The sequence below is a fragment of the Salvia hispanica genome, chromosome 4 (assembly GCF_023119035.1).
Source record: "Salvia hispanica cultivar TCC Black 2014 chromosome 4, UniMelb_Shisp_WGS_1.0, whole genome shotgun sequence".
NCBI lineage: Eukaryota > Viridiplantae > Streptophyta > Magnoliopsida > Lamiales > Lamiaceae > Salvia > Salvia hispanica.
Window position 1 is genome coordinate 35,886,217 of NC_062968.1, and position 16,805 is coordinate 35,903,021.

At 39.3% G+C, this 16,805-nt stretch overlaps 3 protein-coding genes across 3 annotated transcripts; all 3 read left to right on the forward strand.

Moving 5' to 3' along the window:
• Positions 1–6,734: 6,734 nt before the first annotated feature.
• On the forward strand, positions 6,735–7,407 carry LOC125223840. The gene has a single exon (XM_048127136.1). It carries the CDS (start codon positions 6,795–6,797, stop codon positions 7,233–7,235), a length of 441 nt encoding a protein of 146 aa, XP_047983093.1. The 5' UTR covers positions 6,735–6,794; the 3' UTR covers positions 7,236–7,407.
• A 2,371-nt stretch (positions 7,408–9,778) lies between these two features.
• LOC125220984 (WD repeat-containing protein 44-like) lies at positions 9,779–13,048 on the forward strand. Its single transcript, XM_048123108.1, has 7 exons — positions 9,779–11,398; positions 11,477–11,567; positions 11,649–11,806; positions 11,889–11,940; positions 12,025–12,164; positions 12,240–12,333; positions 12,401–13,048. The coding sequence occupies exons 1-7, from the start codon at positions 9,779–9,781 to the stop codon at positions 12,967–12,969; spliced, it is 2,724 nt and encodes a 907-aa protein (XP_047979065.1). The 3' UTR covers positions 12,970–13,048.
• A 189-nt stretch (positions 13,049–13,237) lies between these two features.
• LOC125185514 lies at positions 13,238–15,908 on the forward strand. The gene is made up of 5 exons (XM_048082063.1): positions 13,238–13,803; positions 14,308–14,365; positions 14,445–14,562; positions 14,657–14,774; positions 15,560–15,908. The coding sequence occupies exons 1-5, from the start codon at positions 13,306–13,308 to the stop codon at positions 15,605–15,607; spliced, it is 840 nt and encodes a 279-aa protein (XP_047938020.1). The 5' UTR covers positions 13,238–13,305; the 3' UTR covers positions 15,608–15,908.
• The last annotated feature ends 897 nt before the right edge of the window (positions 15,909–16,805 follow it).

The window sequence follows — 16,805 nt, forward strand, 5'->3', positions numbered from 1 at the left end:
CCACTTCTCTCGATCGGTGTCTGACACCGCCTCGGTATAGGTCTTAGGCTCATCGTCATCTAAATCAACTTCATCATCTTGGTTCTCAACCATTAGATTCAGTCTCTCAGGTGGACGACGAGTCCTTCTAGGCCTATTGAGTTGGTTTTCTTCTGGCTCGGGCTGTTCATTCTGAATGTGAGTAGGTTCAGGAATATCACTATGATCTTCTTGAGGTAGAGGTGATGCAACTATTGCATCATCTTGTCTTTGATGCTTCTCATCTCTTCATGATGGAGGCAAGGTTTCTGAGCATGTGCTGAAAATGATTGGTTTGATTGAGAGGTTAGCATCGATTGGAACGGTGCTCCCCGCAAATGTCTCAACAAATCTAATTCTTCAGTCTCTTCCTAGTAGTTTTGAGAATTTCATTGTGAATTTCAACATGAACAACACGAAGGTTGGGCTGCCAGAGTTGCACAACATGCTTAAGACTTATGAGTCTTCCACTGCTAAGGTCAAATCTGTGCTCATGGTGAGCTCTTCTGCGAAGTCTTCCAAATGGAAGAATAAGCAGCAACAGAAGAAGAAAACATCTAAGGATGTTGTTCTAAAGCCTAAGAGTGGAGGGGCTAAGAAGAAGTCGAAATCATCAAAGGATGAGTGTCTTTTCTGTCATGAGAAGGGACATTGGAAGAGAGACTGCCCAAAATTCAAGGCACTTGGTGCAGAAAGTGGGAGCTCAGGTATGTTTGTCATTGAGATAAATATGTCTATGAATAATTCACAATCTTGGGTATTAGATACAACTTGTGGCTCACAAATTTGTAATTATGTGCAGGGTCTAAGTGACTGCAGGAAAGTGAGGCCTGGGGAAGTTGATTTGCGTGTTGGGAATGGAGCAAGAGTTGCTGCCGAATGCGTGGGGACTTACAGATTGGATCTTCCCTCAGGACATAGACTAGAATTGTTCAATTGTTATTTCGTTCCAGTTATTTCTAAGAATATTATTTCCATTCCGATGTTAGACATTGAAGGTTTTTCCTTCCATTTTGCAAACAGCAGATGCTCGTTTTCTTTTAATGGATTGTTTTATGGAAATGCCACTCTTGAAAATGGATTATATATGCTTGAATACAAACGAAATATTCTCAATGTGCAAAACAAAAGACCTAAGCTATGTAATACGAATAATGCAACTTATCTATGGCATTGCAGACTTGGTCATATTAATGAGAAAAGAATAGCAAGATTGAGAAAGTTAGACTATCTCACTTCATTTGATTTAGAATCATACGGAGCTTGTGAATTCTGTCTCAAAGGAAAAATGACAAGTAAACCATTTTCTGGGAAAGGGGTGCGTGCTAAGGATTTGCTAGAGTTAATTCACACAGATGTGTGTGGACCGTTTCCAACTCAAGCAAGAGGTGGTTATTCGTACTTCATAACTTTTACTGATGATTTGTCAAGGTATGGATATGTGTATCTTATGAAACATAAATCCGAGGCCTTCGAGAAATTTAAAGAGTTTAAGTGTGAAGTTGAGAAACAACTTGGGAAAAGTATCAAGACTCTTCGATCAGATCGAGGAGGGGAATACTTGAGCCGAGAATTTCTTGATTACTTGAAGTCACATGGAATCCAGTCAGACTGGACACCTCCTGGTACACCTCAAATGAATGGAGTATCTGAAAGGAGAAATCGAACATTATTAGATATGGTTCGATCCATGATGAGCTTCGCCAGTCTCCCTTTATTCCTATGGGGTCATGCCTTACTAACGGCTATTTACATTCTAAATAGGGTTCCCTCTAAATCAGTCGAGAAAACACCATATGAGTTATGGTGTGGCAAGAAAGCAAGTCTTAACCATATCCGGACCTGGGGTTGTCCAGCTTTTGTTAAGAAAATGATGACTAATAAATTGGAAACTAAAAGTGAGAAATGTTATTTTGTGGGATATCCTAAAGAAACTAAAGGATATGAATTCTACTGCCCTGGAGATCACAAGGTGATAATCTCTAGGAATGTGACGTTTCTTGAAGACAATTATGTCTTAAAGGAACAAGGTCACAATATTGTAGATCTTGAAGAAATTCAAGAACCACAAGATAACATTGAGGATGAGGTATTGTCAAATGGTTTGAACAATAACTTAGTGGGAGTTTTTGATGATCTATTGGGAGGGGAAATTACTATTAGAGGAGACCTTAGAGGGACTCTCGAAGAACCTCCTCAAGACAATGAGATGCATCAAAGACAAGATGATACAATAGTTGCATCACCTCTACCTCAAGAAGATCATAGTGATATTCCTGAACCTACTCACATTCAGAATGAACAGCCCGAGCCAGAAGAAAACCAACTCAATAGGCCTAGAAGGACTCGTCGTCCACTTGAGAGACTGAATCTAATTTGTTGAGACATTTGCGGGGAGCACCGTTCCAATCGATGCTAACCTCTCAATCAAACCAATCATTTTCAGCACATGCTCAGAAACCTTGCCTCCATCATGAAGCTTGCACTTGAAGAGATCGCGAAGTATCTCATACTCCATAGTTTGAGCTTGTGAAGCATACAAACTCTCCAAGTGTTTAAGAATCTCATATGGAAGCATGTGCTCATGTTGTCTTTGAAGTTCCAAACTCATGGATGACAACATGATGCACTGAGCATCATTTGCATTTTCAACATGTTTCTCATGAGCAGCAGCGTCAAACGTAGCAAACTCAGTGGATTCCTTACTGGGAACGACACCAATTGGTTTGTCCAAGACATAATCAATTTTGTCATGCCTTAGCACCAAGCGCAAACAACGGAGCCAATCCGTGAAATTTGACCCAGTCAACTTGTGTGTTTCCATCAAACACTTGTAAGTCAAGTTTGACATTTTATCTGAACAGAAAAATACAATGAAAAGTAAATTATAAAAGCATACAAAGATCACATTCGTATCACTAACCAAACAAGGGTTTATTGTATTGATTAGCTCCCACTAATTTTAACATATATTATGTCCCCCAAACATAAAATACGAATTTACATCAAATATAAATTTTATAGGTCCAAGATCCAAGTCCATATCATTGCAGCCCCTGCTTTGGCTGATCACTACAATAATATTACAAGGTAGGCCTCCAAGCCAATTGCAACAACTATTTTGCAATTTTTGGTTTATTAATCCAATTAATATGCATCCATAAACTATTTAGGTCGCTTTGGCTTTACTAAACAATTTAAGCAAGTCAACTCCATCACACGATGCCAACCATGCATCTATGAATGAGCCTAGGCCTTGTGGATTTAGAGTAAACGCTTTGGCGTAAAACTCGTGGTCGAAAAGGCTAGGAAAATCAAACAATTATGATGGACGATGCGTTTGTTTCAAAAACAAGACTTATATTTTATGGGGAAAAAGTGTGATACTAGTTATGTGAATATAATATCCAATATTAAATTTCAAACAATTACTGGGCACCGCCTACCCAGACATAGTATAACACGGACTACACATACTGGGCGTCGCCTACCCAGACATAGTATAACACGGTCTCTAACTACTATAGTTAAAATAAATAAGCATAAATCAAATAGCTTACTTATCAAATAAGATATCAAATAATGCTCAACAAATAAAATCAAATTTTATTCTCAAATTAAATGTGGATTAACCGATTATATTAACTCCAAATTAATATAATTGCATGTTTAATATTAATTCTAAATTAATAAAACTATACAACAATTTATTAATCTAACTAATAAACTACGTTTCTGTAACATGTTTTATATAATTAGTCTAATTAATTATATGTCTCTGTCATTTCAATTAAATAACATCCGAAATAATTACTCACAAAACCATCTTGCTTGAAAAATTTGTAAACTTTGAATCAGATTTTAATACGGAATTTTTTTTGTAAAATAATAAAGTTTTCTTTTGTCAGAATATAATTTTCTTTAGAAATACTTAGGAATCAACAAACAAATCCCAATTCTAATAAACAATTATTTTCCATAATATCCTATCATGTTCGAAACGAGAAAGGTGAACATACGAGAAAGGTGAAACCTAATTCCATGATTTGATTTTACAAAACCCAAGTAATTTTCATTATGTACTTGTTCAAAACATGTGTAATTACACAAAAGTTAGATGTAATTAAATTTCATTATGAAACCCCAAAAGTTTTCGGATCGTAGATTTCCAGAAACGAAATTAGAAATCTAATTTCTCATTCCAACACAATTACGTAAATCTAATTTTATCCCAATCATATAAATACGATTAATCCACAAGTAATTAGCAAATTCAAAATTAATTATGAATCGAGCCTCGGGCTCTGTTACCACTGTTGGATTTTCTTGTAGTCATCTAATGAGCACAGCGGAAATTGCATACAAGAATAACAGATCTAGATTCATAATCATATTGCAAGTTGAGCATGTAAAACACAACGGAACTAAATCTTACTTGTTGTGTTGTTTTCTTCTGCGATTGAATCCTGCAAGTTGAATCCACTACTATCGAGGTCCACGTGCAATCCAATCCGATGCAGGAACTATCCCGGTACAATTGCTCCGTAGAAGAATGCTAGGAATTCTCTCTACAAAGCTTTACGTATTTTCTCTCTAATGTTACGCTATTTCTCATGCCCCACAATGGAGAATAAATAACCATTATATAGATGAAGAGTCACTAGGGTTCCACGATTGTTGGGCTTATGGACTAATATAATTGTAGCCCAACTATAACTAATTAATCCATATTAATCTAATTCTAGCCCATTTCCTTTCAAAATCAACGTGTAAAGCAGCTTTCACTAAAAAAAGCCACTTTCACTGTATATAGGAAAAATATAGTATTGCTGAAGAGATTTTACATTTATTTTGACATTGATTTGGTTAAGAACTTGAGATTAATTATAACTTTTATATTTTCTAAGGTCTCTAATACGAGTATCATGTAGTAGCACGGCCAAGATGACGAGGTAGCCGACTCACCCATGCCCACAACAACAACGATCAACAATCGACCATGTCGCCAGATTCCCTCTCCACTATATTTAGATTTTCCTTGTCGGTTTATTTATGAAATACAACAATGAGCCAAGCCACATAGGGTCTAGATTTTTTTTCATAAACTTGAAATATGTTCAGGCCATGACTCGATGGTGAGCTAAAAGCCCAACAACACAAACGAACCAAAGTCACCATAACAGAATACAAAACTAAGAAAAGCAGGGTATGAGGCTTCCAAAAACACCCCACGATCCTCACAATACCAAGCAAAGACCAAAGCAAAAAGCAAGGAGAGCAACCAAGAAAACGGGTGCTGCATCCGAACAACAAGAACAAGAGAAGGCAAAACAAAACAACAAAAAGCGACACATCTTACAAAACCACCTGGACCGAGGCAGAAAGCCAGAAACAACTGACCTACCATTAAAAAGGATGAAAGAGTGAAGCCGTACCAAAACCACATTCTAATAAGTCATCAAGTTGTATTTCTATTGGGTTCTTTAGTTCTTTCCACCACCTAATATTGCTTATGTCGTCTTAAACCTGGTTAGATGAAAGGGAGAGACAGGACACCAACCTCTAATCCACGTACCATATAGAGTCTAGATAAGTATAATAGGACTATTGTATTTTATTTCCATTAAGCAATACAAAACGTAGTTCATATTTGTCCTCCCTCTCTCAATCAGAGTTTCAAAAAACCTAGTTTCACCGTCTCCCTCTTCACTCCCTTGTCGAATGTCGCCAGTCTCGCATCCTCTCGGTGACCTTCTCCACCTGATACAAACCTCCTATTCTCTCTCGATGGATGAGTGTAGCATCAAGGTTTAAACTTTATGAAAGTAAAAAAATTTCAATTAATTTCATTAAGTACAAGTAATATAATTATGAATACAATTACTCTATAGGCAATATTTTGATTGTTACTATACAAGTGTGTATCTAATATTAACATATGCACATATATACCTATAATTTGTCTTATAATGAATATCAAGTAATGTATCTGTCAAATTATGTACTCCCAATTTATGTCCGGTTGAGAATGTTTTTTATTGTGTTAGTTGATGTGTCTCGTGGTCAGGTCATCATGAGTTTTCCATTTTTATTAGTACGGTTTTACTTAAGTGGTAGGGATTTTCTTCACAAGAATTTAGCAGACCATTGCCTTTGCCTCTTACAGGGTGTGCCTAAGAATATAGTGTAATTGGGTAAAGTCTTTGGATTTATACGTATTTTTATCAAATATAACATACAGTATTATTTTTAAAAATACAGTAACATATTCTAACAAAGAACCGGCTACTGATATCCATTATCTTTGATATGAAAACTTTTTCCATTGAGTATCTCGGACGAAAGTAATAAACAATAGACGTCAAAATTTGGAAAAACAAAAATCCCATTATTTCCCTGTCTAGTGATTGGCCAATGTGTATGGATATGTGGAAAGAAATATTAGATCTGTTTTGGACTGTTATGGCCTTATTTTAATTTTATGCGAGTGCGTGAGTGTGTGAGAGAGAGTGTGAATGAGGCAGACAGATTTAATTAATTTGTACTACTAAAAGGTAAAATAAGCATATAATGAGAGTTAGTGTACATCGGATCCTTCGCCTAGCTACTGTTTGAACGCCTCCACCTTCTCCTCTCTCTCTCATCTTAATTTCTTCCCAGCCGAGGAGAAATTCCCCAAGGAGAGAAGACCAAACTGCCAAATAATATGGTTAGTCCATAATTTGATTTCGTAGAATCATCCATCTATTTAATTTAACACCCTTCTCTCTCTCTTCATGTGCTCAGAAACCCACCTGTTTTCATCATTTCTGAGGAGGATGTCTGCCAATCCGCATATAATCCCAGTCGATGATCAACAAAAAATCACAATTTCAGATGCTCAAAAATCAGAAAATCTCGAATCCAAAGCCGATCAAATCGAGGAGAAAGAAGACGAGAGTGAAGTCACAGTATCGCACAGAGAATCAGACGCCGACGAAGGCGGCGGATTCAAAACCCCGACCTCCTCGGATCACAAAATTCCGCCGATCACGGAGTGCCCGCCGGCGCCAATGAAGCCCCGCCCGCCGCCGCCGAGGCTGAAGCGAAAAGCATCATCGCCGCAGCCGGCCGAGATCGAATCCGTATTCCGATCGATCGGTAACGACCAAGACGACGCACACCGCCACAAAGTGAAGAAAGCTCGGAATGAGGATGGAGATGAAGACCGATCGTAGTAGGTTAATTTGTAATTGCTACCAAAAATTGAACTTCATTTTCTCACATTCTTTTTTTTTTTTACTTCTTCCGCCTGTTGTAATGTAATGTGCTCCCACAGCTCATGATTGGTATACTACATTTACATTGGGGGAGGAGTAATTATATATCGTTGTAAAATTTTAATTTTAATTTCGTGAAATGTTGTTACTAGTTTAGGTACAAAAATCGGTGGAAAAAGAGGTGAGAAAGGCTTGTAAACTTTTTCTTAGCTTAGCTTCTTTTGCAATCAAGGTTTTTATGTTGTGAAAAGTCCTACTCCTATTAGTCCAATCTTTCTTCTCTCTTGATTTTATTTCTGGTATTATTGATTTTGATGATTAAAATATTTAGGCCAGCATAAACCTTGACATTTTTGTGTATGTACTCCTTAATGTATATAATGCTCATGCATGTGCTTCAAATGTAGGTTTCCTAAAAAAGCTATTAAGCTCCTTTATAGCAAACTCCTTTTTCCGGTAAAGGTACACAGATAAATTAGGGTAAACTGTATTAGAGTATCGACATTTAATTATGGGCTGAGTTGCTTTAGCAGTTCCATAATTTGCTCTACCATTATGTCACATTCTATCCATTGTTTTTTGATGAAATATTACTAATAAATTGAAAAAATGAAAAACGATGAACACTACTAGTATTATGTCACTACGAATCATTAATATCAGTTTTGGAGTACTATGTCGTGAATATATTGGTCGAAAAATAGTGGTATAGGGTCAAAAGGATTAAAATTGCATGCAAATTTTAATTAAGATAATCTTTGAGAAGTAATGTCAAAAGAAAATTACTCCGTATAATTTAAGATCTAATGTTGCCATTTAAAAAAAAAAAAACACTACCCCCTAATCGACTACTACCTCCCCACAAAGTTAATTACTTGGATAATTCATCTCACTTTTTTATTCAAATTTATGAAAAGTTTTACTAGGCATTGAATTTGAGGAGGGAGGGATGTCTGCGTTGAGACTAGGCAGTTCTTAATGCCGAGAGGGTTTCTTATTACCTTTTAAAATCTAGGCTTTCTTGAAGAATAAAAATAAGTAGAGATATTTGTTAAATCGTCATTGTTCTAATAATTAAAACAATTTTAAAATTTAATTATTCCTATATAGCTCGAAGTAGGATGTGCACGGGATCACTAATTTCGAAGAGATTAATTTTTGAATATTATAATGGGAGAATCAATTTATTCATAAATCTTCGCGTGATTTGTGGATTGCAGTCCTTGAATAGTACTACTAATAATAAACGCAATGGTTTATCGTGTGTGTAAGTGTGATTTGTGTCACTAATTATTTACTCAGGGATGCCAAAACAATAATGATTGAGATAGCATATACTCGGCAGCAATCAGATAAAAATATTTTCCTCTATTTAATTTGGCAAGTATGCATCGAGCAAAAAGATAAGGCTATACCGTGTACAGCACAAAATATGGAGTTATAATAGACAGAAAATATATATTCCTATATAGAATAATGCACATGCTTCCCGTTACTTCTTGGTAATTAAATTATTTAAAATGGCATCTACGAGGTCACACGTATAAATTTAATTGCAGATGCTTATGAGTAGCGTATATACAGTGGTTAAATAAACACAAGTTATCAGCTTGTTTTATTTAATAGCAATGTATGGTAGTATATTTTATAGTAGCTTGGACCTCCGAACAATTGTTTTTGTTGGATCCGTCGGAATTTATGCGTGTTCAATAAATACTATAATAACTAGTAAATACATATATCAATATAGATTAGATTAGATTAGTTAAGGTCTAATCATGTATATTTAAATATAAATTTGAAAATGAATCCCATTCCCATCGAACTGTTCCTTTTGTTAGTAAAGTGTTAATAAACTCGAAATTGAATAATACTTCCCCCATCCATGAAAAATATGACACTTTCATTCTCTACACTCGTTTTAAAAAAATAATAATAAATAGTTAAAGTAGAAGTACAGGAGAGAGAATACTATAGAGAGGTCTCTTTGTCTATATTATTCTCTCTCTAAATTTTCTTACTCTCCACTTTAACTATTTATTACTCCTATCATTTTTTTAAAATGAGTGCAGAAAATGAAAGTGATCTACTTTTCGTGGACGGAGGAAGTAAAAAAAGTGTGTTTGTTCTATTCTGGTTTACATTATCTTTTAATGTTGTTGGAATTTTCGATACCAATATACGAGGTTGTGGGCTTAATACGAGTTAACCAAAACCACTTTGGGCCTGTAAGTCCATCACCCCCGTTAATTCTCATCATAAAATAGAACGTAGTATGATCCTTAAAATTATGGAAGATATATAGACGTTGAAAGAAAAGTGATTGTAATCACAATCGAAAATCATGGAATCTATCCACCATTTCTTTCTCTCCTAAATACGGTAATGTCCTAGTTTCCCTCACCATCTCTCCATCCCAACTCGCAAAACATTGCCATAATTTTTGAAAGTCAATTCCACAAGACTAGAAACTCTATGCATTTCCTGATAAATATTTTAGAATGAATCGAACGGTGAGCATAAGCTTAGATGACGAAGACTTCTTCGACTCATGCGACAGATTGTCGTCCGTGGTGGCCTTGGACCTGGCCTCCCTAGAGGACGACGATGACGAATTCTACGATTCCAGCCGCATGTCCTTCGCCCGCGGCACCTCCATCAAGCGCATCTACTCCATCGCCCCGGTCAGGCCCGACCCCTCCTCCGCCATCCCCCCTGCCTACGACATGTGGATCGCCGAGCCCGGCGACCTCAAGGAGCGCCGCCAGCGCCTCCTCCAAGGCATGGGCCTCGTCAGCAACAAGGACCTCCTCCGCCTCGCCACCTCCAATGTGGTCCGCACCGTCTCCATCCAGACCACCAACGCCCCACTCTCCCCCTCCCCCGCCCCCGAACCGGCCAGCAGCAACGACCAGCCACCACAAAACGAGGTAACAAAAACGGTGGCTGTGCAGCTGCCGGTGCGGGCGATCGTGCTTGTCCGGTCCCGGTCTGACGCGGACATAGACATGTTCTCCACCAAGACGAAGCAGAGGAAGCTGGACTTGCTAGGGCCGGTGTCGAAGAACAAGCTAATCCGGACGATGTCGGGGCAGCTGGTGCCGAGCACCTCCAGCGCCATTCAAGTGGTCAAGGATACAGCAACAGAGCATCACCATCACCATCAGAGGAGCGGATCGGACAGCCTGAACCTGGTGGAGGACGCTGCTCTCGGATCCTTCGTCCTCATCAAGAATCTCGACACGGGCAACGATTTCATCGTGAAGGAGTACAACGACGAGGGATGGAACAAGCTCAACGACCTCCACACCGGGAAGCAGCTGACCATGGACGAGTTCGAGATGTCGGTGGGCACCTCCCCTGTCGTGAAGGAGCTCATGCGCCGCGCCTCCAAGAAGCAGCAGCAGCAGCAGAAGAAGGACTCTCACTTCACCAAGAGCTTCCGGAGCAGCACCAGGAAGGGCTCCGCCATTTTGAGGAATCTCAAGGGCGCTGCCAGCGGGTTTCTCGTGGTCGAGAAGATGGAGAAGGTGGTGGCAGAGAAAGCGGAAAAGGAAGAGAAAGAGTCTGTTCCAGTTGACCAGAAAGTTGAGAAGCAGGCGCCTCAATGGGTGGATGCTCATCAGCACGGCAAAACATTGAAAGAATTAACTGCATTGCATTTCTCTCAAGAGATTCAAGCTCATGAGGGCTCCATTTGGACAATGCGGTTCAGCTCCGACGCCCGTTTCCTCGCCAGTGCCGGTGAAGATACCAACGTTCATGTGTGGGAAGTCCGTGAATGTGAGATCGCGCAGCCAAAGCCTCCGCCTGAAGCTGAGTCAACTTCCCAACATGCTCCTGCTGATGAACATCAGCCTAGTATCGATGGCGATGGTGATGGCGATGGTGATGGCGATGGCGATGGTGATGGTGATGGTGATGGGTCCAATCATAGACTTGTGCTTGCAGAGATGGCCGCTCCAAAAAAGGGCAAGAAAACTGGAAAGGGAGTAGCTCCCCCTGCAATCCCCGACCACGTGAAGTTGCCGGAGACGGTGGTTGCACTTTCCACAAAGCCAAAGTACACTCTCAAAGGTCACAAGGATGAAGTATTGGACTTGGCATGGTCTCATTCTCAGGTGAGCTCCAATCACTATATTTTGCTGCAATGTGTATATATAAGTTATAACATAATCATAGTTTCAATTGGTGAGCAGCAACTGATTTCGTCTTCCATGGACAAGACCGTGAGGATGTGGGAGTTGGAAACGCAGAGCTGCCTAAAGATCTTCGCCCACAGCGACTATGGTGAGACACTAGTTATGTGGTTCGACGTAGTAATTAGATATGAGTGGATCATGTTTGTCTAACAAGTGTATGATATGACAGTGACTTGCATACAGTTCAATCCAGTAGTTGATAATCACTTCATAAGTGGGTCGCTCGACGGGAAGCTTCGCATCTGGAGTGTCCCGGACCGCCATGTTGTGGACTGGACCGATGTTCACGAAATGGTCACTGCTGCTGTCTACACCCCTGATGGCCTGGTAACATATAGTACTATGTCAAATTACATCTAATCCATATATTGTTACTGATTTTGTGGGCGCTTCTCATTGTTTTTTCAAGGGGGCTATAGTCGGATCACAACAGGGGAACTGTAAAATATATAGTGCTAAAGGTCTGCACTTGCTTTGCTTTCTTATATAAGCACCTTTGTTTGTTAATTAGATATCGTGTTGATCTGTTCCGTGTTGCAACCTAGATTCGACATTGGAGCATCAGATGGATATCACGAGGAAGAAGAAGTCGCAAACGAAGAAGTTCACTGCATTCCAGTCTCCATCTAAGAAACTCCCCGGATTCCAGACTCCAGCTCCAGCTGGAAAAATCACTGGCTTTCAGGTATGATATGTCCAAAACACAACCAAGATTGAATGAATGCGTAATAGTAGTACTAATAGTTTACCTCTTCCACAGTTCACTCCATGGAGTCCGTCCGAAGTGCTAATCACTTCAGCCGACTCTCGTATAGGAATCTACAACGGCCCGGACCTCACCCAAAAAATCCGAGGTACATTTATGTTTGTAACTAGTCAATATTTATAGAACGAGCAAATAAGGCAACTGATGAGTGGCAGGATTCCGGAATACAAGTAGCCAGATGTCGGCGTCCTTCTGCCCGGACGGAAAACACATAATCAGCGCCAGCGAAGATTCTCAGGTGTATATATGGAAAGTGGAAGAAGTCAAGAGCCAGGGAGCCGCCAAGAAGAAGATTGTAGGTGAGGTGAATGCTCACGAGAACTTCGCATGTAAGGACGTGTCTGTGGCGATCACATGGCCGGGAAGTACTAAGTACGAGGCACCTGCTGTAGACCTACACCCCAAAAAGACCACCACCACTGCGAAACGGCCTCCTTTAGCAGCACCACCAACGCATGAGGAAGATGCTTCGGATCGTGGTTCAACGTTACCGCCTCTTCCAAAGAAAAAGAAGGACTCGGAGGAGAAGAAGGAAGATCAGGCCGAGCCTGCTCAGGAAGAAACAAGTGAGGCGGCGGCAGAGGCTGCTGAGAGCACCACCGCCACCACTATTCAAGCCACGACGTGGGGGCTCGTCATAGTTACAGCCACCTTAGAAGGCGAGATCAAAGTGTATCAGAATTTCGGGCTACCCGTCAAGGCCACTCGTCAGACGCTCTTCTGAGAATAATTATTTGTATATTCGACTAAGATAATTAGATTTGTTACTGCCAAAGCTAAAGCAAAAGCTAAATTGGAAGGATGTAACTGTTCTGTTCACAATGTTTTCTTCTTTGTATTGTACTTGTACTCATACAGTATTTCTTAGTCACATCAAAACATGACATATCAATGTATACACCTACCACTTGATAAAGCAGTTTAATTAAGGAAATATAGCGAGGATGAGGTTAATTGCATTTAAACAAACAAACGACGTCGTCCGCTTTTTCAAATTCAAACCCTCTCATCGCGCGGTTTAGGCTCAGTCCCAGATCCAAGCAGAAAGGAGTGGAATTCCATGAGCTCTACGACGGCCTACGCCTTCGACGATCGAGACCTAGACGATGCGGCTTTATGGGCAATCATTGACTCCGCCGCCGCCGCTTCACTTTCCTCCGCCAAAACCTCCCCGAGACCTAACGCCAAACCTCTCACCCCCATTGCCTTCCCCCTCAACTCTCCGCAACCGCAATTCGACAGCCCAAGTCGGAATGATCGCCACAATCTCGACGGCGAGGTGGTACAGAATCACCGCCCGCACAAAATTCCGAGAACAACTAGCACGTCGCGTTCCACTCCTCAGCAGCTCATGGTGGTGAAGCACGTGAATCGCTCGCCAATCACTCCTCCGGCGTACAATGCCGACTCCACGGAGATGAGAAATCTCGCGGTGACGGAATTTCATAGTCCTAATGCGTCGTCTCTGAGCTGTGACAAGCCGGAGCCCAGGCATTGTTTGGCCGGTCAGTTTCCGACTGTTTCGCTGTTCAAGGAGTACCAAAATGCTGCTATGGCGGTGAGTTATTAGCTAAAATGGTGTTGGATCTATGATATTCCACGCACTTCGAATTTCATACGCTCTGTTCTTAGTTGTATGTGATTAACTGGTTTGTTCCAAATCGTGGTGGTTTGTTCATGATTGCAATATCACAGTATATGATAGATGAATATATAATGTTAGGTTTGGTTAATCATGAACCCTAGTAAAAGGAGGTGGGAGAAAGGGGAAAATGATGTTAGGTTTTGCTGATTTCTTTGAGGGGAATGTAAAGACACAAAACCTTTCCTCGTCTCATTAGCTGAGATAAACTTATAAGTTTTACTTTTAGTTTCTTGATCTCCATAATCTAAAACATGTAAATCAATTCTTCCAACAGTTTACTTTTCTTTCATGTAGATAAACTTGTAGTTAGTGTCACACCTCAGTCACATTTATGGGAGCATAAACAAATTTAACTGCATCAGTTCCTTTTCTCTGTCATGGAAATTGAAGTGCTTTCTCTTGATTTCTCGTGGACAGATATTGGAGAAAAGTGACTATACCATGATATCAGGAAATACTTATATTAAGAAGTCAGGTATAACTAAATCCAGCATACTATACATGATAAATTGTTGGGACATTAGGGTGTAATAGAATTGAACATCTTACTACAGGTTGGAGGAAGATATCTTTCTACTTCAATCTCTCTTTTGAAATTAAAGACAAGACCATTGAGTTTGATGACAACCGCAATGTTCAGCGTGCTGAGTTTGTTGTTCGGGCTTACATGCAGTATGTTCTTTTGACTGTTGGATATCACATTTTCTACTCAAGAGATTTGTATCTTATTCATAAGCCCTGCTGTTTTCCTTGCTTTTGTTGCCAGAGGTGGAAGATTCTCAGACGGATGGGGTTCCTGTGAACGACGTGAGAAGAAGTTCTCAAAACCAAATCATGATATTCCTAGCACAGCAGAAACAAGAGCCAAAAACAGGGCATGCCAGGTTTGTAGTGTTACAGAAAGCTACAATATGACCCATATGCTCTTCATATTCCTAAGTGAACTGCTCTGTTATTAAACGCTGCAAATGCATAATTATATGAACCATAAAATAAATTTGGTTTTTGATTTTTGCTTTTGGATACAATTATATCATTGATTCTGTACTTCACTCAGAAATTACTCTAGGACTTATATGAATAGTTGATACTCCTATGTGAGAACGCAATTACGCACTTGGAATAATTTAAAGACTAGACTGCAGGCAGGCTTTTAGCGCCGAATGGTTTGCCTATTTCCTGTCAAAACCTACATAAGCTTCTCCACACTCAGCAGCTTATATCAATTTTCTTCTAGCTTTTCCAGACTTCAAAGACAGATTACTAATGGTGAATGTGTTGGGTTGGATATGTGATAGTAGAGTATGTTTGATCGTAGGCACACTTCCATCTAAATGAATCACACATAGATTTAGTAGGCAGTTCTAGAATGCAACACATTCTAGAGACTTCTATAAAAGGTTTTGCCGTGGCCTTGTACGGACTACTGATAGTGCAGTAATCGTCTCTTACCTGGCTTCATGGTATAAGTGACATCCTCTGTCTGCCACAAAATAGAAAAGATTTTATGAATTTCTACTACATCATACAATTATACATGATGCATGGCGAATCAACTTGGCCATGTCTTTTCTAAGAAATATTCTTCCGAACTCAACCCTTATTTGGTTTTTCTCTTTGTACAATTGGAAACTTAAACTGTTATATTAACAACAATAGCATGATGCAGGACTTGCTTGGTATTGGTGAGTACCGGCCAGGTGCCAGGCATACTTAGGGGTGAAATATATGTCAGAAACTCAAAATGCATACAACTGGAATTACCGAAGGTAAAGCTGAACCGGACTTACTTTCCCTCTTAATCTGCTTAACTTCAGCAAGTTAACAAACGAAATTAATACTGATATGTTATCATTCATAATCTGAAATTGATTATGTAATGTTGTTAATGTATCAGAACCTTTTAGCATACAGTAAGATTAAAACAGCAAATACAAAATTTTGGTGAGTTGATACTGTCTGCCAGAGGAATTCCTGTTTGAATGGTAGACGACAAGTGCTATCTTACTTATTCTGTAGCAGATGCATTATTTGATGTTGTGAGTGAAAACTTAATTTATTCAGTAAAGATAAGATAACTGGACCCTCGTAACAAATTGAATCTTTGAATTAATACTGACTATTTTAAAACCAGAGCTTGGGTATGGTATCTGTGTGTCCGCTTGACTAAAGCAGCATCTTTGTGTGATTTCATGGTTATAAAGTGCAGTACCAATAAAGCTTTTGTGATTTGTGACTTGTGATGATGGTCGATGGAACATCCCAGCCCCACCTATATATGTACATATGACTTTTTCGAAAATTAAGTTAATACTTATTATAGAGCTGCCTGCATTCCTTTTTTATTTGTTTTTCTAAACAATAGTTACTACTCAAGAAATACTCCATGAATCACACCGACACTAGAGACTACAACTACGTTAAACTTCGATCTTTGTGCAATGGAGTTATGATGCATGTCTCTTTCAAATTCATTTTTTCTTGGTCATTCCGACTTAATTCTGGTTCTTGCTATTCCCATGTAATGCACATGTGGATGCTCTGCTCAATAAATCTTACACATGCAATTATTTAAGCATGTAAGGTTTCAGTAAGACGATGAGCTCAAACTAGGTACTCTCCACCATTATACTCCATATATTAAAGACAAAGATTATTTCAAAATTAAATACTCCATAGTCCACTTTTGCCATTTTCCCCTTAAATTAATTCACTTTTATTTTTAGTAAGTTTTTCTTTTGAATGAGCCCCTAGTTCCATATAGTTTGATACTCCAACATGAGTATATGTAAAGACAAGCATTATATCAAAATTAAATAATTTGATACTTTCTCTGTCCTCTATAATTAGGCCACTTTTATTTTTGCTAAAAATAAATTTTCTTATGAGATGAGTCCAATCGTCATTAACAGTAC

Bases quoted from the DNA above. Each gene is read 5' to 3' on its own strand.
- LOC125185514 (XM_048082063.1), top strand. From the start codon at position 13,306: ATGAGCTCTACGACGGCCTACGCCTTCGACGATCGAGACCTAGACGAT. The intron at 14,366-14,444 runs GTATAACTAAAT...ATCTTACTACAG, and splicing joins TACTTATATTAAGAAGTCAG to GTTGGAGGAAGATATCTTTC. The intron at 14,775-15,559 runs GTTTGTAGTGTT...AGCATGATGCAG, and splicing joins CCAAAAACAGGGCATGCCAG to GACTTGCTTGGTATTGGTGA.
- LOC125220984 (XM_048123108.1), top strand. From the start codon at position 9,779: ATGAATCGAACGGTGAGCATAAGCTTAGATGACGAAGACTTCTTCGAC. The intron at 11,399-11,476 runs GTGAGCTCCAAT...ATTGGTGAGCAG, and splicing joins TGGCATGGTCTCATTCTCAG to CAACTGATTTCGTCTTCCAT. The intron at 12,334-12,400 runs GTACATTTATGT...GATGAGTGGCAG, and splicing joins CCTCACCCAAAAAATCCGAG to GATTCCGGAATACAAGTAGC.
- LOC125223840 (XM_048127136.1), top strand. From the start codon at position 6,795: ATGTGCTCAGAAACCCACCTGTTTTCATCATTTCTGAGGAGGATGTCT.